General features: G+C 42.0%; 1 protein-coding gene across 1 annotated transcript in view; it reads left to right on the forward strand.

Moving 5' to 3' along the window:
• CERK (ceramide kinase) overlaps positions 1-23,305 on the forward strand; it is an 89,592-nt gene that overhangs the window by 18,933 nt on the left and 47,354 nt on the right. The window contains exons 2-6 of the mRNA XM_066591890.1: positions 9,234-9,305; positions 13,549-13,662; positions 15,641-15,763; positions 16,486-16,611; positions 21,954-22,017. Coding sequence (XP_066447987.1) covers positions 9,234-9,305; positions 13,549-13,662; positions 15,641-15,763; positions 16,486-16,611; positions 21,954-22,017 — 499 coding nt within the window. The remainder of the gene's footprint in view (positions 1-9,233; positions 9,306-13,548; positions 13,663-15,640; positions 15,764-16,485; positions 16,612-21,953; positions 22,018-23,305) is intronic.

Genomic DNA, 23,305 nt, shown 5'->3' on the forward strand with positions numbered 1-23,305 from the left:
GATTTGTTCCCTGTATCGCCATCAACAGAATGGTGTTCAGATTTGTGCATCTCGCAACACACAAATCGCACGCGATTTTCTCGCCCATGTGAGTCCAGCATTAGGGTTGTCATGCACGTTACAAAGCTGCGCATTCAGATGACGGCTATCTCTCTCAACCCCATACTCGTGCACAGTCGTCTTGGTAAAGGGAAGTATGAACTTCTTATGCTGAAAGGGTTTTTTGGACAAGAGTTTGCCTTTTCGCCAGAATCGGCTCTGTCCGTGGGCTGGAACTTTGGTATTTCAACTCCTTCCCACTTAAGGGTGCCTACCCACTTGCGATTTTTTTTTTTTTTTATTTTATTTTTTTTCCCTGTGATGTTTTGCGTTTTTTCCTCAAGAGCAATTAGTATAGAATGTGTTCTTGTCCATCTGGGGTTTTTTTTCCGTTTCGTGGGGTTTTTTCACATAGGAACTGTCAGTTGCATATGTCTCCTTATTTTTCTCTTAATGCACCCATGATTGTCAATGGAGGGCTGCGAAAAACGCGCGAAAACACTGCGTTTTTCACTCGCGAAAATCGGCACCGCAAGTGGGTAGGCGCCCTAACTGAGTGAGAATCGGCTGCTATACCAGAGTGAGTGCCTATGGAGAGATCCCTATGTAATTGTGGATAGCTTATTTAAAGGGGTTGTCACACGAAAGCAAGTGGGGTTAAGCACTTCTGTATGGCCATATTAATGCACTTTGTAATATACATCGTGCATTAAATATGAACCATACAGAAGTTATTCACTTACCTTCCCTGCGCTGGCGTCCCCGTCTCCATGGCTCCGTCTAACTTCAGCGTCTAATCGCCCGATTAGATGCGCTTGCGTAGAAGGGTCTTCTGCCTTCGGGTCGGCAGCAGCGGCGTCCTGGCTCCGCCCCCTTCTACGTGTCATCGCGTAGCTCCGCCCCATGACGTGTGCCAATTCCAGCCTCCTGATTGGCTGGAATCGGCACACGTGACGGGGCGGAGCTACGCGATGACGCGTAGAAGGGGCGGGGCCAGAACGCCGCTGCTGCCGGACAGACCCGAAGGCAGAAGACCCTTCTACGCAAGCGCATCTAATCGGGCGATTAGACGCTGAAGTTAGACGGAGCCATGGAGACGGGGACGCCAGCGCAGGGAAGGTAAGTGAATAACTTCTGTATGGTTCATATTTAATGCACGATGTATATTACAAAGTGCATTAATATGGCCATACAGAAGTGCTTAACCCCACTTGCTTTCGCGAGACAACCCCTTTAAGGGGAGCCTGTCCTATACCTTATGCTGTCCTCTCTTAGAGCAGCATAAAGTAGTGACAGGCATGCTGATTTTAGTGGTGTGTTTAGTTATAGGATAATGTGCAGTGGTTTTAATAGCTTTTTAGTAGTTTTATGTATGCTTCTGCCAGGGCTGTGAAGTCTATAAGCCGAAGTCAGTATGTTTCTACCGACTTCGACTCCACCAAAATGGGACGGTGATTCTTGCTCCACAACTCCCAATGCACAGCTCTAGCTTGGTCCCAGCAAGAGGAGAGTCCAGTTTGTTCATGAGTAGCCCTGCCTATCCGCCTTGATGGTCTTCCATCTATTACACTGCATACTTAGAAAACTGCCAATCAGGGTGGCTGGGTAGGGCTACTAGGTCCTCATGAATAAACTGGGCTTGTCTCTTGCTGGGAGCTGCAGGAGCAATCTGTAAGTTCTTAAAACCACTGCACCGCACCACATAAGTGACATACTACTGAAATCAGCATGCCTGTCACTATTTTATACTGCCCTCGGAGAGGACAGCCTGGAGTGCACGACAGGGTCACTTTCAGGGCATTACTGCAATTCACCACGTTGTGGTTTGTGACCTTTGCAAAGTACTTCATATAATTGTCATGTTCACTTTAAAAGAAGATAAAAAGTAACATTTTGTTGTGATTCCTTTTAGGCAAAGTAATCGGGTCATTGCTTTATTATGACCATAGCCAAAATTACTTGATCTTTTATCCTTGACTAGCGCTTGAAAGGTCTGGAAGAAGCAAAAATGTTCTGTAGATGAGTATACCCTAGTGCAAATGAATAGTCCAGAAAAATGAAGCATAATTAGTGTTTCATACATTAATTTGACAGCCCGGTAATTAGAGTGAGTCCAATAATGAACAGTAATTGAGCAATGTAGCATAAATGTGCTGCGCTCTGGGTGACATATCCAGTATTTCCCGAAAGGAAGAGACCACATTTTAGTTTACGTGGTATTTATAATCCTTGCATTTGCACATTCCATGCTTATTGGGTGACTTTGTCTTTTCGATTAAAATGACATCCTCAATCAGGAAGCTGCTTCACTATGAAAAATGAGTTGTGACCTTTTTAAATGTCTCCTTGTTTTTTCTCTAGTGCTCTGCATACAGTCTGCTTAGGGTATTGTGCAGTTTGCTTCTCTCTGTATACTGTTCATGGACCTTCTTGACAGGATACTCCATAAACTCTTCTATGGATATCTTTATTTGCAGAGAGCAAAGTGGAATGCAAATCTCTCGGGGTGTGGGCAAAGTAACAGTAGTAAAGCTATGATATAGCAACTAGTGGCAAATACTGAACACTGCTCATGTAATATAGTGGGGTAGAAGTTTGTTATTCATCTCCTGATGATATACGATAAGTATGTATGACACAAAGGCCGCTGTGCTCATACACCCTGTTTAGAGGAACTTAGTCTCTTGGGGCCATACTGTCCATTGCTTCTAGAGGAGAATAATACACAACCCCCCTTATATTAGCTTCCTGGGGGATCGGACAGAAAAACAGTTTTATGTCTGTTTTCACACGGAAGCATTTGCGGGTACGCTAGGTTCTGTTGGTATTGTATTACAGTTCTGTGCAACTCCGAGATTGTACAGAGCTGCAATGTAGTAGCGTTCTTAAGTCATGTATAAGCCGTAAATCTCAGGCCGTCTTTACAAGTGGGTAGGCATGCTGCGATTTTCTTACCGTGGTACATTAATGCAGCTAGTGTGTGTCTGTGATATATATAAAAAATATTCAAGAAAGAAAGACAGAACTACCTGGGGCAAAGCCTTCCTCTGGTCATGGACACAACATATGAACGTTATTATACTTAAAGGGGTTGTCTCGCGCCGAAACTGGGTTTTTTTCCCCCCCCATAGGCCCCCCGTTCGGCGCAGGACAACCCCAAGGGATGTGTTAAAAAAAACAAAAAACATATTACTTACCCAAATCCCTGCTCTGCGACGTCTTTCTTTCCTTCACCAAGATGGCCGCCGGGATCTTCACCCACGATGCACCGCGGGTCCTTTCCCATGGTGCACCGTGGGCTCTGTGCGGTCCATTGCCGATTCCAGCCTCCTGATTGGCTGGAATCGGCACACGTGACGGGGCGGAGCTACGCGATGACGCGTAGAAGGGGGCAGAGCCAGAACGCCACTCGTGCCAGACAGAGCAGAAGGGGAGAAGACCGCACAGCGCAAGCGCGTCTAAAAAAGCAAGGAGACATCAGAATTAGACGGATCCATGGAGACGGGGACGCCAGCAACGGAACAGGTAAGTGAATAACTTCTGTATGGCTCATATTTAATGCACGATGTACATTACAAAGTGCATTAATATGGCCATACAGAAGTGTATAACCCCACTTGCTGCCGCGAGACAACCCCTTTAAAGGCAATTTTAAGTCCCAATGTCACTGAAGAATTTGGGAATATAAATTTATAACCACCTTTTGATACTATCAGAAACGGAATAAATCTCTGAGGGGGGTGGGAGTTTACATCAGTGGAGATTATGAGAAACCCACAGCAGAGGTAACACATTAGCCTTGGGGTGACCTCCTAACATCAATTTAAAGACCATAAAGTGTTCACATCCCTTGTCACTGGACTAAGGCCGGCTGCACGCGACCGGGTCGGATTCCGCATGCGGGAGCCTGCAGTGGAATCCGACCCTGTGCCCATCTGGCATCCGCAGTAAAGGATTTTTTTTAATTCCTACTTTTCCCGTGCTGTCACTAGGCGATTACACAGGTACCCATGACCTTTCCGCAGTGTTACTGCAGAAGGACCGCGGGTCGGACTTCTTCTATTTTGTTCAAAGGAAGCCGTCGGCATGGAATCCTCCTAAAAATAGTGCAAGCTGCGATATTCCCCCCCCCCCCCCCCTCTGTGAGCAGAAAATCGCAATTGATTTCCGCTCTTGTGCAGGTAAAAGCGTCTTTCCGTAGCATGCTATGACCAGTAATTGCTGTGGAATCCAGAGGCAGGCGCCCGCTTTGGATTCTGCAATGCAAATACAGCCGTTTGCAGATGCCCTTATTAAGTATTTACTGTTATGCTCATCCCTTTCTGGTATTTATCTAAGTGCTATTAATCACGTCTGTGCCCTCTTATCCTGTTCTGGAATTAGTTTCAAGTGCAAATTAAGCACACCATGTCTGTGCCCTCCCATGTGATCATGTGTGTATGCTTTTATATAAATATGTCTGTTCCATTATGCCTGAGGAAGAACCCTGAGTAGGTTCAAAAGCTAGCTATAACATCATGTACGTTCTTTAGCCATTAAAAGGTGTCCTATCTACAAGATTACTTGGTTTCTCCTACTGAGAACAATTACACTATAGTAATATATAAATTTTATATATAATATATAAATTAGTGACACCCATAGTGGGGAAGGGGTCCGGATGGGACCTAATTGTAAAGCCCCTTAGAAAGGTCATGTCATTTGATGGGTAGGGGCTAGCTACAGAGCTTTGCAGCTACTGCTCTGCTGACTATGATGGCACCTCTTTTTTTTTTTTTCTTTTCTTCTTTTGTATACACCCCCTCCACTTCCCCGCACCAATCTGTCACATTTGATTCACAGTGATTTTAATCTGTCAGATTGGCAATCTGGAGCGCTGTAAGATCAGGACTAGATGTTTACAGGTTAGCAGCCCCTGAATCTACACAGGCATCTTTGGTGTGTAACTTGTGGAGGGGTCAGAAACGCTCTCTTTTTTCCTTAGAAAGAGCACCTAAACAGTGAGTGAGGATACGCTCCTCTGGGTAATATGCAAATAAGGGAGATGGAATAAAACCTATCCATTATAAAACTTCAGCCATTCAAAAAAAAACAAAAAAAACGATGGTCTTGCCTGCTAACATCTTTGTGTTTTTTATAATGACAAGTTTTTCATGGCTTATTACCTTTTTAGCAATTATTGGAATATTTATCAGGATTATGCTTAGTTTTATTGATTTTTAGACTTGATTTATGCTTTCTATGTATCTCAAATTTTCAAGCATGGCTAACGAGTGCAGTTTGCTTGCGGTATAACGAGTACTCAATAGCTTTATACTAGAGTGTCTAATGGATGTTGTTCACCCTCAGGTATAGTTTTTTTTTCTCCTTTTTTTATGCTCTGAAGTAACAGAACAATGCCACACAAATCCCCTACGGCTTCTCTGATGCTTCCCAGGTTCCATGCTGGTTTCAGTCCGCCAGGTCCCAGCACTGCCATGTTGACAACACAGAGGTCATGATTATGTCCAGTGATTGGCGGTAACAGTCACATGTCTTGTTGACATGTTGGTGCCAAGTGAACAGCAACTGATGGGGACCTGGGAAGCATCAGCACGATAGTAAGGCCAGTATTACTCCTTTTTTATATTTTTAAGCTCGATTTAAAGAAAGACAGTGAAAATAGTAGAAGTTGGGATGAAGTGCATTTCAAGCTATGCTCACAATATGATATCTGCCTTGGATCTTGATGCAGATCATTTCCGAAATCTGCATGTAGCACAGATTTTAGTGTGGACTTTGACTCAAATTACATGTTCTCACTTGAATTAATTTTTTTGGAGGACTTTTAATATGAATTTCCCATCTTCAACATGCAGTGCAGATTTTTTCCTCGCCATGCGGATGAGATTTGTTAAAATTTCATCCACATGGCTTGTATTACAAATGTAGTAGATTTTCTATGCGCAAATTCTGCAGTATGTACACTACATGTAACCTACTATAAGAGAAGGGAAATGTCAAATGTAGGTCCCTGGATTTTTCAGACATTCAAATCTTCTTAATCTCTTAAATTATTGCCAAACATATAGGAAGGTTTATCAAATCAAAACTCGTACAAAAGTCAATATATTTTGTGGAAGCCTGTCTTGCGCAACAAAATTTGCACCTTTTTAGCACATCATACTGGCTTATGATCCTTTTGATCAAAGGGGGGGCATGGCTTTGACCAACAGATTTTTGTATAATTTACGCCTAAAACTGGAGAAAATTATGTAAGAAACTTACTGTAGCTCATAGATGGTATAGACTTCTTTTAAGGCACATGGATGACCTTGACATGTGCCTAATTTATGAAGTGGAGGGTGCCTCTTCCTACACTAGGCACACTGTGCACCGGTGGGGATTAAATTACTACCGGTGCACAAAACACCAGTTTTGATAAATTCCTCCCATAATGTTTTTTTTTTTTTTTTTTTAAATGCATGGCAGGAAGCAACCCAGCCTCCTGAGATTTATGGGTTTTGACAGAGGGGTTATCCAAGTTTGGCAGTGGGTTGATCAAGATTTGTTGGATGGTTGACAGATGTGAAGGAAAGATGAGCAAGATGTATAGCAGTGTGCAAGGTTTGTATGAGAAATGACAAACATTTGGTGAAAAGCATGACCCGAGTATATTTTGGAATGACACCTGATTGTCAGCGATGATACATTTTCTATAGCATGGTGCTACTTGCAGGAAGACATAGTTTCTAAGGTGAGTGAAATATGTTCATGTGAACTCTGTGGAAAGGGGAAGTATAATTTGAGTTGAATGACGACCAGGACACATTTGTTGGTCATTATGTTCCTGGTAATGGAGCAGAAACTTGTGCAATAACTTCTGTGTGCCGCTACATGGTGATACAAATTAGGACAAGTTTACGATATATCTGAACAATGAATCAATATGGTTACTATGGAAATGGGTTGTGTGTAAAAGAAACCGCATTCTGGAAAACCTCTATTCCAATAAATTAGACTGGCTCTGATAATTCTCGAGATTGTTTCTTTTGTTATGTGCTCTTTTCTTTTTATTGTGTACTTTTAAGATTAACTAGATGATGATCTAGAGGAGGATGTTTTTCTTGTAAAAGCAGCTTTATATCTTGATAGGTAAGCAAAATTGTTACAAGTAATGTTTTTGTGTTTTTTTTTATTTATTTTTTTTCAGTTTGGCATCCATCTCTTGTTATCTTATTAATTATGTTGTAGGAATGGTGTCACAAAAACTCCTCTCGGCTCTAAAAGAATATTGCGGCTCTAATGGATTAACACTATTCCAGAGCTCAATCTCCAACCCCACCCCCCTCATTCATGCTACAATCTGAGCACACCACGTACCCTAAATAGTCGTGACACCCCAGAAACACTGCCACTACTTCTCAAATATGGGTCATGAAACCGAACACCTCATATACAATTCTGCTTTCTGCTACCAACTGAAACTTAGTAGTCAGTGGGCAACATGGGCAAGCCGCAACTTAACCCTTTCCAATCCTCTGTCTGACGTCTGAAGACATTATAATTTAAAGCTGTACAGCTTCAATGTTGGAAGACGTCCTTCGGGGTTCTCTTACTGTATATTGCCAGCCTCTCTGCTGTCAGAGCCTATCCAACGTGTCACCTCATGCAGTACTGGCTTTGGCCAGCATATAGCGCCGTTGTATAATGGCAGTAAAAGAATAAGCCCCCTAGGAAAACTAGGATACAAATTGGATTGGAAAGGTTAAACTTTATGGAAATACTTTACAGGGGTTTTCACACTACTTAAAGTTACTTAACAACTACTCTGTCCTTTCTAGTTGCTGCTGACCGGGGCATGTGACTGCTGCAGCCAATTACTGGCCACATCAGTGCCCTTCTATAGTCAGCGATTGGCTGTAGCAGTCACATGTCCCGGTCAGCAGTAACCGAGAAGGACAGAGTGGCCGTGAAAAAATTTTAGGTAGTGGGAAAACTCCTTTAAACTACTTTAGGACAACAAGGTGAAACTATTTAAAGTTTTCCAGACTTAAAGTGGTTGTCTCACGAAAGCAAGTGGGGTTAAGTACTTCTGTATGCCATGGAGCCAATCAGGAGGCTGGAATCGGCACATGTGATGGGGGCGGAGCTACGCGATGATGCGTAGAAGTGGGCGGAGCCAGAATGCCGCTCGTGCCGGACCGAACAGATGGGAGAAGACCCTTCTGCGCAAGCGCGTCTAATCGGGAGATTAGACGCTGAAATTAGACGGAGCCATGGAGACGGGGACGCCAGCGCAGGGAAGGTAAGTGAATAACTTCTGTATGGCTCATATTTAATGCACGATGTATATTACAAAGTGCATTAATATGGCCATACAGAAGTGTATAACCCCACTTGCTGCCGCGAGACAACCCCATTAGGACAGGCATTTTTTTTACGCCTGTGAATAATACAAAGTGCATTGGTGGTGGTGGGAGGGGGGTGTACGCCTCAATATGTTTTGTGGACACTTTTAGGTGTGTGTGTGTGTGTGTGTGTGTGTGTACCAGTACCAGTACCAGTACCAGAAAATCGAGTCTATAGCAGCTAAGTCAGTATTCTGTGGCAGGATCCCTGCAATCGTGTGATAAAGAGGCTGCTGCACTGGTTTAGCAATGCATCTGTCTTAAAGCTTTTTCCCTTTACAGTAGCAATTCCAGCAACTTTCAACAGGAAAGTCCAGGACAGCCTAATTCACTTAAATGAGCCTGCTGTTCTGTAATTCCCTGAATAGCCGCTGACTGGGGGTGCTGAAGTGAATTGACACAAAGTTTTTTGTTTTTTTTATTTTCTTGGTGAACAGAGCCCAATTTTGTATTAATTCATTTCGCATTTTATTTAAAGACCATTGCAATATTTCTTAATAATCTAAACGCAATGAGGCATTTTAGACTTTTGTATTTTATTTTTTCAGAACCGAAATGGTGTGCGCTATACAAATTGCCATCAGTGACACTTTTCTGTAGGACGGCACCCTGAGCAAGAGTTCAGTAACATCTGAGTATTTAGAGCGCACAGTCACTTGTTTTTCTTATTCCTTGGCGTCAGGCTTCCTTCTGTCCTTCATATTCGTGAACCACATACAATTACCTCCTGCATATTACAGTAATTTGCTAACCTGTGTACCATATTAGAAATGTAGTGAAGTTTTGCGTGTTTCTTTCGATTAGGTGCTTGTCTCACGCGAGTCCTCCACAGAGCACAAGGTCTCACAGGCAGTTTAACACATCGCTTCTATACAGGTAGGAAGGTGACTTAAGGTCTTAGAAACTTGACACTTTTAACCCAAAAAATCTGTGTTTTCTTTTCAGTGCCTTTTAAATATGTAATGAAAAATGTGATTGGTAGACACTTTACAGTATGTACTGTTTCTGTGCTTATTGTGCGGCTCTTCATGTGTAGAGAAAAGCCTAATTAACTACTTGAACTTGACAAGCGACCATGACTGATGATCTGTGTTGGAACCTCTTGTTGGAGGTTCCGTCACAGATGCGACTGCAAATACTGGTGCAGCACTTTTTTCTTTCATCCCAAAACCGAGCAGCTGAGAGGGAAGTGGACGGATCCCATAATGGGCAATGGGGTCCGCTAGCGCTCTTTGGTTCTGTCCAGATACGGAACCGTTCGGCTGCAGGAATTCCCCTTTCGTGCTGCCTGAACAGAGCAGGAAAGCAGGATCTCTAGAGCAGGTGTGAAACCCTCCTTTACATTGTCCATGGAGAGCTTCTAATGCATACGACTCGATTAGCTGTTCTCTGTGTCGTTTTGTCCATTAATGTAGACTATTACCTTTTATAAGAGTTTTGTAAGCAGATGATAAAGCACTACAGTAAAAATCATATGTATCTTATTTAACACTAAGTTAAGTATGCTGTTGTAGGGTACTCCTTCTTCATGGGTTAAATGCTGCCAATACCACTTTCTCATTCATCTACCCTCACGTCAGTGCCAGTTTGGCCTTGACCTAAGTAATTGGAGTCAGACAGATTGATGCACTATATGACAAGTCCATCTAAATTGAATTGCCGCAGGAGAATCCATGTTTCTACCAGATGCTTTATGTCAGAGCATGACACAGTGCCCTGTTAGCTGGCTTTTGGTTAAAGGGGTTCTCTTAGCTCATTCAATCTGTGAGCTAAAGGTGCATTTAGACACAAAGATGATCACTCAAAAGATGGCTTTTAAGTGATTATTTTGCATAATCTACTAATTGGTACTAATGCCTATTAGTACCAATTAGTAGCATGTGAGCCGTCGGGAGTTGAATTTATTCAGAGGATCACCCGCTGTTCTATGAATAAATTCTTTGTTCTGCCAGCGGGGCTGACAGCTGAGAACAGCTGAGATAATGCAATCAGTTGTTCTCAGTGGTCCCCGGGTAGAGCATAGCCTGCGGTCGTCTTATCAGCTGTTCTGCTGAAATCCATCATTCAGCAGAAAACTGAAAGATGGGCAAATTTACATGCAACGATTATCGCTCAAAAGATGGCTTTTGAGTGATAATCGCTGTGTCTCAATGGCCTTTACACAGCAGTGAGTTGATCGCCACAGGTTCGACTCCCGAGACAGCAACTCATTTTGCCAGAGAAAGTTGCTGTTGACTTTTCCCGCTGGAGTGGCCACTACAGGTTAAGAAATTAGCATTACAAGAACAGCCCAGGTCCGCCAGACCATGAACTGCTGCTTGATGGTGGCTCTCTGCATTGGTCCCCTTTTAATTCAGACTGAAAATTGACTTTACAGCTCTGACCAGGACCAGAATCAATGCCACTGAAAGCCAATAGAAATTGAAATGCTTTTAAATCAAAAATCGTTCATTAAGCATAACCAATAATACATAATAAATTAAAACAACTGCATAAGCACTACTAATTTCAAGCATATACTTGGGGTCCCCTCCAATCAGCAGGTTACAGGGGCAGTGCTTAGAACTCCATCGGTAGCTCAGTTAGGTATTGGTGCTCTCTCCCATTCACTTCAATGGGAGAGAGCTGCAATACTAAACCAGGCCTCTACGTAAAGGACAGCGGTCTGAGCATTCCGTCCATCTGCAGCATCTTCGCGTCACTGGCTTCACTGATTTGCTATTGATGACCTATTTTAAGGATAGGTCCTCAGTAAATTTCATTGGAATAACACTTTTAAGCTCACTACTAATTGTAGTTCAGAGTGCATTTAGGTTGTGGTCAATCTTAAACTCCCTTTTACACAGGCATATAATACAGGTTCCCTATAGTTGTCTGTTTTAAACAGGGCAGTATTCAGTTGACAAATAAGTAAGTGCTCATTTGTTAGCTGATCATATCTAGGAGAAGGAAAGAGTAAGTACCGTATGTACTTGAGGTGTAAGCTGAGTTTTTCAGTACAAAAAAAAAAAAATGCCGAAAAAACCCCCCACGGCTTGTACTTGAGTGAGGTAAAAAAAAACTGCAATACTCGCCTCTCAGCCGGCGTCTGTGTCGCACCGCTGGGGAGAGCATTGTGCCAGGGACAGCATTACGCCAGGGACACAGATGCCGGCTGAGAGGTAAGTATTGCGTTTTTTTTCTCCTTAACCTAGTATATAGTCGAGTATAGCTAGGTTTATACTTGAGTCATTAAGTTTTACTAGGTTTTTTTTGTGGTAAAACTTATGGACTCGGCTTATACTCGGGTCAGCTAATACTCGAATATATACCGTAATCGTTTTTGGCAACATACCTACCAGTGTAAATGGTGGGATTTTCTGCCAACAATAATGAAAGCGCATGAATAACAATCGTGTAAACCCCTGTTCATCCCCGTTTATAGTTTGCATCAACCTGCGTAAAAGCCCCTTAAAATGAGCTCCAAAATCGTTGATTGGCACTGAAAGTGAGACGTGTAAAAGGAAATCCCCCGGGTAGTGTGAGCTGTCAGACCCTGCCTTACAAATACATTGTCATGTTCTGGTTGGACTCTGGCAGACTTCATGAAGCCTTTCAGGCCCACAAACCGTTTTAAGCTTCAATCCTGAGCTGTTTCTATGCACGTAGAAGCTTTTTTTGCCCATAATTCGCTCTTTATATTTAAATACAACCCCCAGGACTTTTTCTGCCCAGTGCTTGCAAATTTGATTTACTTAACAAAATTAATCACGTTGTATGATTTAATTATGGATGCTTATTTGATTTTGTACTCTCAACGGGTAGACTTTTGTCATCCCTAGTAAGAATAATTGAAGTAGGAAGTCACAGTTAATTTAATAGTACTACTAGTACTTGGTTATACTCTGAATTCCGTTTGAATCCACACTGTATAAAGGGGCTTTCTCCTTTCCCTCCAGATTTGTGCAACCCAGCACTAAAAGTGCATCATTCTTCCATTAACATTTTGGTCCTCAAGTTTCCATCTCGGCGACCCTTATTTCTTATATCAGTTTTAATATTACTTGAGTACAATGTGACTAATTTCCTCGGATTCATATTTGTTTGTTTGTTTGTTTTGGTTGCACTAAGAAAGCGACTGGCAAGATTAAGGAAAAGTTGACAGAAGTCTAATTCTTCACTTATTAAGCTCCTGTCCACCTCCCCCTGCACTGATCAATCACTAAATTTATTGGTAAATCCATACAGCAGAGAGAATACGGATTTTCAGCTTCACTGAGAAATTAGTTTATAGTTGCTTATAGAAGTCTATAGAGAGGGGAGGAAGCAGGGTTGGGACACTAACTGCTATGCCTTTCATACACCACATATAGAGAGGATCCTGCTGCCCCATTTCCTTACACACAACAGCGTGGGTGGGGGGGGGGGGCGTTACAGCAGTACTGAGCAGTGTAGCTGGGAATCTAGCACTGGGGTGACACAGGAAAGCCCTTACAATGTCATTTTGTCTCCACCTCGGTCTGTAGCTGCTCTTTCCTCCTCCTTCCCTTTCACAGTGATGTTGATACTCTATCTCCTTTCTGCTGTATGGATTTTATTGGCATATTCAGAGTGAAAGAACAGTTATAAGGTGGGGAAGGAAAGGTGGCTCTCAAGTGACGAGGCTTTTTTTTTTTTGTAATCCGATATATTAAAAAAAGTACATCTTTACTTGTGAAACTGATTTATAGAAAGTGTTTATAGTGAGTGGATACACTTCTGAATAATTTTCTGAACATTTTATGCACAATGTTTTTATTGAACAAAACTGCTTGTCCAGCAGAGCAGAAGATCTTTTTCCTTTTTATGCTGTACTAGTTTGCTTTCCCGTACAAGTAGCTATGTTCTCATCTTCACTAGGAGCTAGCACAAAATGCCGGAAGAAAAAGTCTTGCATTAAGGACTTTTTCGTCCAGTTAAATCCTGGGCAGCTGAATGGAGACCAATTGGACACCATGAAAGCCAATGGGTTTCATTTGGCTATGTTCAGTTCCATCCTAAGACGGATCCGTTTGGCTAGGGGTGAACATAATAGGGTAAGTTGATGTCGTGACTCGTAACATCTCGGTTTGTCACACACTTTCGTTTTTCCATTTTGCAGGTGGTCATATAGTCCCTGTATCTGAGATTATTTCAGTTGGAGAAGCCGAGATTGATGAGAAGTACTTTCAAGGCATGCAGTGGAAACACATGTGTAAACCTCATGCATTTACAGGTAGACATCTGTCCTGGATAGATATGCTATAGTAAGGGTTTCAGGTATTCTTTGCAATTTATAGATTAGCCAACCTGCTCCAATACACAAACTGTAAAAGACTTGCTCTATGTTGTAAAAGCTTTAAGCGTTACATACTGTAGTTAGTAATGGAAATACAAATTCATGTGCTTCAGGTTTAACTTTTTTGGCTGTTACGTCCAGAAGATGGCAAAACCGACGTAATCAATATATTAATGTGAATTCTTTGCAAGTGCACTCATTGCTATGGACCACGACAGTCAGCACAATGTCATTTTTGTTGCCTCTAAACTTCAAGGTAGTTGTCCCTAACTAGTGGCTCATACACACTGACAATACTGCAGCCATATCCCAACCCTGCACAATGCTCATTTTTATGGCTTGCTACCAGGGTCAAAAAATCACAGATAAATAAATCAATGTATAAACTTAGTTGTATGTAGTTCCTGATCATCACTCAAGTCTTAACCCCTTGGTGACGACCAATACGTCTTTTTTTTTTTACTGACCTCACTAATGGGCTTTAAACCTGCACATACATCTTTTTAAGGTGGTGCATTGACTGACTACTGACAGCCAAGCTCCTGCTGTAACTGCTAGTAGCAGAGAAACCTCAGATCCTGGCAGTTGAACCACTTAAATGTCAAAATCAGTAGCAACTGTAGCATGTAATGGTATAATAGGGGAGTGGGAGCTTTTTCTGTCATCCATCAGTACCTTGCAATGCTATCGCAAGATACCAATGGTACCAATCGGAGGCTTAACAGCCTTCCATGTCTGCCATGTAACTCTGCTTTTTAGGCCCAGAGTCATAGGCTGCTACCATAGGCTTAGTACAATGCACTAGAAAAGTAATGCAGTCTGCTATCCTAGTGATCGAAGGATTGCATCTTCAAGTCCCTTTCAGGGGCTAAAAAATGGTGTTAAAAAAATGATTAAAGCTTAATTTAAAGAAGAAAGAACGAGTAAAAAAAATGCACATTTTCTCCCACAAATCCTTTTCAAAATGGATAAAATGCCCAACAAATGTGTTAGAAAACGCAAAACATAATGGGTATCACTGTGTTTGTAATGAACCAGATAGTGAAAATATTGTGTTATTTATCTCAAACGGTATATGCCCTAAAAATACTTACAATGCCAGAATTACACTTTTTCTTGTTGTTTGCCTCCCGGAAAAAAATAATGAAACACAATCCAAAAGTCTTATGTGCCTCAAACTGGTAGCAAAAAGACTACAATTTGTCCCACAAAAAATAAGACCTAACAGCTCTCTTGTGTCGCTGCGGCCAAAAATGAAAGTAAATTGCGGCAAAACGTGGCAGTTTAAATCATGGCGCATTCTTGGGACACTCTCACATACGCGCTTGTTTATTGCGTTGACTTGCGTTTTTGTCAGCGTTTGTCTGCTTTTGCAGCACAATTATAAACGCAGCCAAGCAAGCTGAAAATGCCCAAACTGAAAAATCATTGTGATGAGTGATAAGGTGTGCTAAACAGACGAATATAGAACAGACTTCGCTCGAAAATCGCAATGCTGAAAAACGACGTCCAAAGCCACAATCGAACGCGTGTCTGCGAGGCCCCATTGATTATCAATGGGAGCGTTGTACCGTGTTCAAAACGCCGCATTAATCGCGGTAAAAAGCGCCTGTGTGAGAGAGGCTTGAGAGTGGCCTAATATGTTTCTCAATCTGTGTTTTTTTTTTTTTGTTTTTTTTTCTTTTTAGTAGTTTTTTAGTGATCCTAGTCTGCAGGTGGTTGCGACTCTGTATTCTGGTTTCTTCGATGTGGGAACCAGTTTGAGTGACAGTACTCCCACTTGCGCTGCTATCTGAACCTCATTTTAATGTAAAATGACAATCTCTCAAATGTGATACGCAGCGAATAGGCAAAGTAGTTTATTTATGTATTTAATTACTATGTTACTTTGACAAATGATTTACTGTTCCTCCAGTGCACTATGTGCAGAGAATGAAGAAGCATCGCTGGCGGTGCAAAGCAGTGACCTTCTGGTGCAGCGATGAGCTGCTGTGCTGCCACTGGTTACAAGCACTTACTGATCTACTAGAACAACAGAGTAAGTAATTGTTTTTTCACTTGCACCATATTTGTGGTTTAGGCGGAGGCTCCACCCAAAAAGTTTAGCTTTGTTATGGTGGTAAACCTAACAGGAATGCTTTACTTTGACCTTAGCAGGATATGTCTGTCCCGTTAACATTTCATATAGCTAAATTAGAGGTGAAGAACTCCTCCAGTTTCTTGGAGACAGTGAGCAATAATTCTTAAAAGATCATCTAAAACTCACATAGACTATATTTTTGCACGTAAGCCAATGCTGCTTTTCAAGTTTTCAGCAGGAAGCCATCAACCTCTCTTTCTAAAGAATCTATTAACAGTGCGTATTCTCAAAACTGAAGACAGGTTGGGTAGAGATTTAGAATGGTGCCAGGCGTCATAAGTATCAGAGAAATGTTAGGAAAAATGTGCAATGACTGTGCAAAGTCAGTAACTTTCAGAGCATTTATTTTTACAAATCCTCTAATTATACTGGAAGATAATGTCATTGAAAACAAGGGTACTTCTACCTCACAGCATTTTTCCATTTTTGCCGAATAACATCAATAAAACATTCTGTCCCTCTTCCTGCAAGATCTATCGCTGCTCTATTATTTTCACTTGACAGATCAGTGGAGGATTCTAAATGCCCAAAGAGGCTAAAAATGTAAATGCAGTGGATTAGAGGGAGACAAGACTTTCCAGGTACTATAACATCTCTATATAAATGTTTTTTCTTTATAGCATGGAGACCAAAGCATGTACTGGTCTATATAAACCCATATGGGGGCAAGAAGAAGGGAAAACAAATATATGAGAAGAAAGTAGCTCCTCTGTTCAGCCTTGCCTCCATATCTACTGAAGTACTAGGTAAGAAAAGAAATCTGTCTTCTAATGTCCATCTGTGATTTCCTTCCATCTGGCATGTTGTAGAAAGCTAAGGAAAATAGTCTTTCTCTGTGGTATCAACATTCTAGAACTCGACTTCACAGAGCCTCATTTTCTGAATTCACTGCTATTTAATGTTTCTGGTGAAATGCATGTCATTTTTACCAGTTCACAATGCGTTTTCTGTGTACGCTAAACATACATGTTTTATGCTGTTAAAGGTACAAAACATAAAAGCTTGATGTATACACAGTTCTATAGGGAACCATAGACTAATGTATGGTATACAATCATCTGCATTTCACATGTTTGCACTTCATATCCTTTATTTTGTAGTACATTGAAGCATAGTTTACTGCTTTGTGTCCCGCACAAAAAGTAAGTTTTATCCATTTTACATTTTTTTTACTGGTTTTCCTATAGCCTGATGTATTGTACGGTATGCTGTACTGCACAATGTTTCACCCTCTAGACAACCGATGCACTTTAAAAAACGACAGAGGAAGAGCAACAAGCTAGACACATTCTTTAATTTTCCAAGATTCTACTTTTCGTCTTCATAAAAATGTATACTTTAAAAAGAAAAAAGTTTGCAAAGTATACTTTTTTTCTTTTTTCTACAGATTAGTTTTTAATAAAAACATGTACAACAAACTAAGTATACCTTTGCATATTGTAGAAAGCTGGGTCACTTGCCTTCAGAGCACCGGCCTCTCTTGGACCAGGATGGACACTACATGCGCATAAATTGCTCCAGGAGACTTGGATTTCTTTATAAATCTGGCGCCTGCCAGGCCTTATTCACAGCAACACAGCATATCACAGTTGTTAATAACCGCACCCTATCTGGGTATGAGAGTCTAGGGTTGTCGACCCTGTCCGACTTAATCGTGTATCGCATACACAGCATACCAATGTCCAGGGTTTACAACCCACAGGGTCCCCGTTACTAACCCCTCCCGGGGCGTCTGGAAGGCATCCTCCTCCGTTAGACTGGCGTGACTGTTACCCCAACAGATAAGCTCAGGATCTCACTGGTCCTAACTGGACCTCTGGCTGGCAGCCAACATTCAGCTATAACTTCATCTACAAGTGTGACAGGAACTAAGACTTTTGTAGCTTCCTGCCACACTCATAGGTGTTAACCCTTTAACTTTGTGTCAGCATACCTGTCTATCGCCCACTACAGGTCATTCTGTGTAATGCACTCCCATAATGTTTTTACACTTTTGTGACCTATACATTAACTTGTTTAACATACACGGAAAGCGCAGTGTGGCTGCTGCCTTAGTAAGGGAGTGTTCTCACAGCGGTTTTCACTATGCTGTGAGATTCTGTCTGAGGATTCTGTTACAGCAAAAACTGACCTGTACCGGGACCATTCCCATACATTAGTGAAACGAACACCACACTTATATCGGTTTGACAGGGGTTCTGTTCGTCTCCGTTATATTTGCATTATAGAATAGCGTAGTTGACGGCGCTTTTCTTTACTCCAAATAAAACTGAAATAAACGGAAACTCTGAACAGACGTCAAAGCAGTCTTTTATTAATGCCTGTGAATGGTTCTGTTGGTTTACCTTTGGAGAGTTCCATCACAAAAAACGCCCTGGGAATGCTCCCTCTGCCAGAAAAGTCAGAATTAATTCAATGCTTATGGCAGAGATAGAAAACGCAACAGTGTCTAACATTTACCCTCTGTGCATGGCCACAGGCCTGATCTGATGTACTAATCACTGTGATGTAAATACTGATGGGCCCACCACTGTAGATGGGGTAATAGCAATAACAAATAAAAAAGGAACATGTCAATAGTCATGAATCGCCCCTTCCTGAAGTGTCAATTAGCTTCCCATTAGCTAATTAGTCAGCAGCTGGGAGTCAAAACGAGACCAATGCCTGTGTAAAGAAGCCTGAGTGCCCGTAACGGGGCATGACCAACTGCACATGCAGTGGTTTCCTTTCTGACTTCTGGGATGTTGGCTTCTTTCCTACTTGTGGATGATGCAGGGCTGTCCTCCTCAGTCAGAGGCACTTTGCCTCAGACAATGCCACAGGTGTTCTTACCATAGGATATCCTGAAAACATGACCTGTGCGGGTCCATGGGGACTGCAGTTAAGAAACACTGACCTTGTAGACTGCAGGAGGCAGCCATGGTTTGGGTACACCCACTTCTAATCCTTGATCTGCATACAATTAATAGGTATTTAATGGATACATGTTAGGAAGGGGTGATTCATGACCTAAGCTACCATGTGAACATTTTAAAGGGTTAAGCCTGGTGACAGCTTCCTTTTAAGTCTCTGCTTCTACGAACATTTTCGTTGGAAATCAATCTGATGCTCCGTTTTGTTCTTGAAGATATAATCAAAAGCTCTGAAAAAATGTCAGAGCTGCAACAATTATATTGACTGTTACTGTAATGATTCCTTTTATTGAGTCTTGGAAAATAAACCTTCCATATAATGCATTCCTCTCGCAGTGAGTTGGATGTGGGCAACATTCTATGGCCTTACTAGGATATGGTGCAAGCTATTGCAGCTTCAGATCTGCATCAGCACCTCCGACTCGAAATACCGTAAGAAATGGCGCTGCATGCAGCATGTTTTCTTCCATCCAAAATCTGGACAGCTGGGTGGAAAGCAGCCAGACCCCATTATAGCCAATGGCATCCGTCCAGCATTGTTCGGTTCCGTCTAGAGACTGTGTCGTTCGGTTGCGGAGATTGCCCTTTCCTGCTCCTTATACAGAGCCGGAAAGTGGAATCCCCATTGCTGGTGTGAAGCCAACCTTACTTGCCCCTGTGCTTATCGCAGGCAATCTCATCTCACGGCTATTCTCTAGATTATGATGGTGCTGACGCATGAAGTTGCCACCAACAATAGAGCTCATCTACTCAGCAGTAAATTCTGACAATTAGTTAGTTTCAGTGGCTGCATGTGATTTTCTCTGTAAACTGTGACTCATTACAATGAATAGAAAGGGTTGCTGGTCTGTGTGGTCTTCTAAAACATCGGGTGACGGCATGTTCTCATGTATTCCACTGCGTCAGCAATTGATTAAGAACATGATCGCTTTCACTATGCTTCCATAATGTATTGAATGTGAATTAGTACATTGCCAGTGCTCTATTGTATGTCTCATGTAATAGGGAGGGCTGGTGGGTGTATGGGATGTTATATGTTGTGTGTTAAGGGTGTTTTAATTTGCGTGAAAGCACTGATGTCTCTTATTGTAGGGGATATTACACATTATTTCCTGTTGTACTTCTTGGAGGTTATTCCTCATCTGCTAATCATTAATGATACTATTGGAACATGACGGAATGCCATTCAGCGCTCAGGCACATTCTGCAGTTGTCACCACTAATGATACAGTGTCAGATAAATTGCACATTGCTGTTTTATTTTTATCTTTATAATTGCAGCAACATCTTGGAAATCTGAAGCTGTAGTAATTATCAGCTTTGTCAGTATTCCCATAGTTCATGTGCTTTTTTCCGTTCTCTTTAATTTAAAGGGATTTTTCACTTTCCTCTGCCTTCTCTGCTAGCGCCAGGAAGTTCAGGGTAATTACCACAGCTGCATTAATTGAAAGAATGTATAAATTGTTGCCTTTCAGGTCAATGCTACTTGGTTCATTTATTTAAATTGTACGTGATAGATATGTTTTACTTGATTATATAACTTAGTTCATGATTAGAATTCTTGTACTGAAGAAAACACCTAGTCTTCTAATAATGTCGTGTAAATCAATGCATGAGGGTAATGTTTAGTAGCAGGGATGTGAAAGGATCTATTAAATTACATAAACAGCAGTTCCTGAATCGGCTATTTCTGTTAGGCTCGACATTATCTGTTCTTTTTTTTTTTTTTCACTTTTTTTTTTTTTTGGAGGTGGGAATCCAAATGCTTTAAATTCAGTATTTACTTGTAATTGAGAATAAATAAATGTTTGTGTATGTGTGCATATGTATGTGTAAGATATTATTATTTTACCATGCTAAAATTATAATCTGGATCGCGTTAGAGGGCAGTGGAGTTTGTCATGCTGAGGATCCAGCACAGCGTTGTCACTTCCATTATGAGTGAAAACCACAATGCTGATGTGACCTGAACCTAACCGTTTTGATTTCTCTTAAAGGGGCTTTCTGGTTACAATATAACTTTTAATGACAGGTGCGCAGGGCTTAAAAGAACAACAAAAGCAACAGTACTTGTCCTTCCTCAGCCGCACGGTCTTCTTGGTCCTAGTTCTTTGGAATGGACATCATGTGACTGCTGCAGCCAATCAGAGGCGACAGTGGTTAGGTGCCATTCTCATAGAATCATAGAATGGAAGAGTTGGAAGGAACCTCCAGGGTCATCTGGTCCAACCCCCTGCTAAATACAGGATTCACTAAATCATCTCAGACAGCTATTTGTCCAGCCTTTGTTTGAACACTTCCATTAAGGAGAACTTGCCACCTCCCGTGGTAACCTGTTCCACTCATTGATCACCTTCACTGTCAGAATGTTTTTTCTAATATCTAATTTGTGTCTCCTCTCTTTCAGTTTCATCCCATTGCTTCTAGTCTTTCCTTGTGCAAATGAGAATAGGGCTGATCCCTCTGTACTGTGACAGCCCTTCAGATATTTGTAGACCGCTATTAAGTCTCCTCTCAGCCTTCTTTTTTGCAAGCTAAACAATCCCATTCTCGTGGCATATCTGTTCACAGCATCAGACTGGATATGCTGGGAGAACGGCACCTGACTGCTGTGGGTTCTTATTGGCTGCAGTGGTCACGTGTCCGTTTCAAAACAAAGCCTGGGGGGACTAGGGCTGAGGTCGGTTAAGTGCTGCTGGTTTTGTTATTTAAAGCCCTGTTCACCTGTCTTTAAAAATAAAATTCTATTGTAACCAGACAACCCCTTTAAGTAACTTGACAACTGGGTATTACTAGTTGGGGATATGTCCCTTCATAGTCTGACTATCCGTGCAGTGCTGCTAGTTCCGGATTATGTAAGGCCATACTTTTAATAAGGGGAATAGTATACTCCAGTTGTCAACTTACTCATAAATTTTTTAAGAGAAATAATAAATAGGCAAACGACACAACATGGAAAAAGATCCTCCTGAAAAATTTCAGGGGGGAATACAAGTATTTACTAAAGCAGACCTGTCAGGAGAGGGGACAGATTCTCTTTTCATAAATGTAGAAGTATCATTTTTGACTAGTGCCGAGGATTGCATAGTTATGAATGCGGCTGGCTGATTTACAGTATTGATAAATGTCATTTGCTTTTACATTCCTCATTTGCTGTCAACTTTTACTTTTAACAGTGACAGAGTATGCAAACCATGCGAGAGATAATCTGTATGAAGTCAATTTAGAGAAGTATGATGGGTAAGGTCTTCACCCAAAACTTACTGTGCTGCATATTTTCATGTACTACCATTCTTTATTTGCTGCATGTTTAACACTTCACACCTTAGACTTCTTGGTATTCGAAGTTTTCATTTTTGATAGTATTCACTTTGTCATAATCATACCTTTTAAAGGGGTTATCCAAAATGATTTTTTTCCTTGTGCCCTAAAGCAATATTCCATATACTCTCCTCTCCCTGCTCCCCACATCTCCCTGCTCCTCACATCTCTTGCGATACAGCTCCGTCCTCAGCACCTAATCTGTTTTTACAGGCTGCAGTTAGCCTGTATACATAACGTCATAGGCTACTGCAGCCAATCGGAGATCTCTGCGCTTGAACGCTGAGGCATGTGATTGGCTGCAGCAGCTTTAGACATTCCATACACAGGCTGCTGCAGCCTGTAAACATGACTTTACAAGCAAGACCAGAGTTGCTGGCAAGGGAAATTCTGGGGACCGGAAGAGGTTTAACCCTTTCCAATCCAATTATTTTTTTCTCATTCATTCTCCCCAGCTCCAAATAAATCGGAGCTGGTGAGAATGTATGAGAAAAAATACATTTCCCTACACCCTCCTGAACTGACAGAGTTCAGGAGGGTGCAGATGCTCACTGCACCGTGGGGGGGCCTGCTTACCTGTCCGGCGTCTTCCGCATTCTTCCTCTGCCTCCCGACTCGGCGATCATGTGACCGCTGGGATCAGGTGGCACCCAGCGGTCACATGATCGCCGAGTCAGGAGACAGAAGGGAGAATGCGGAAGACGCTGGACAGGTAAGCAGCCCCACGCTGCAGGCTCCCGGCTCGGCGATCATGTAACAGCTGGGGGTCAGGTGACACCGGCGGTCACATGATCGCCGGCCGGAATCTCCGTGCATTACATAGCGCTAATTGAGCACTATGTAATGTGTAAAGGAGAAGGCAGAAAGGGTTAAAAACCCTTTCTGCCTTCTCAGGGGTCCTCGAAGAGGACCAGTGCAGGAGTGTATCTGCACCCGATGTGTCTGATGATTGGGTGCAGATGCACTGCAGTGTCGGGCCTGCCCCTACATCGGAGCTGTGGAGGGAAATTATGATGTCGGGGCAGGCCCGACATTGGATTGGAAAGGGTTAAGAAATATTATCTCTGACAACCCCTTTAAAGGAAATATAACAAGAGAAATAGACCCTTTAATTCACAACATTTTCTTTTTACATCTTCTATGGAGAAGCAGCACAGGTATGTGATGTTGCCAAGAAAACCTGGAAGTCCCTAGGAATGTAACCTCA

This window comes from Eleutherodactylus coqui, chromosome 2, assembly GCF_035609145.1.
Source record: "Eleutherodactylus coqui strain aEleCoq1 chromosome 2, aEleCoq1.hap1, whole genome shotgun sequence".
Lineage (NCBI taxonomy): Eukaryota > Metazoa > Chordata > Amphibia > Anura > Eleutherodactylidae > Eleutherodactylus > Eleutherodactylus coqui.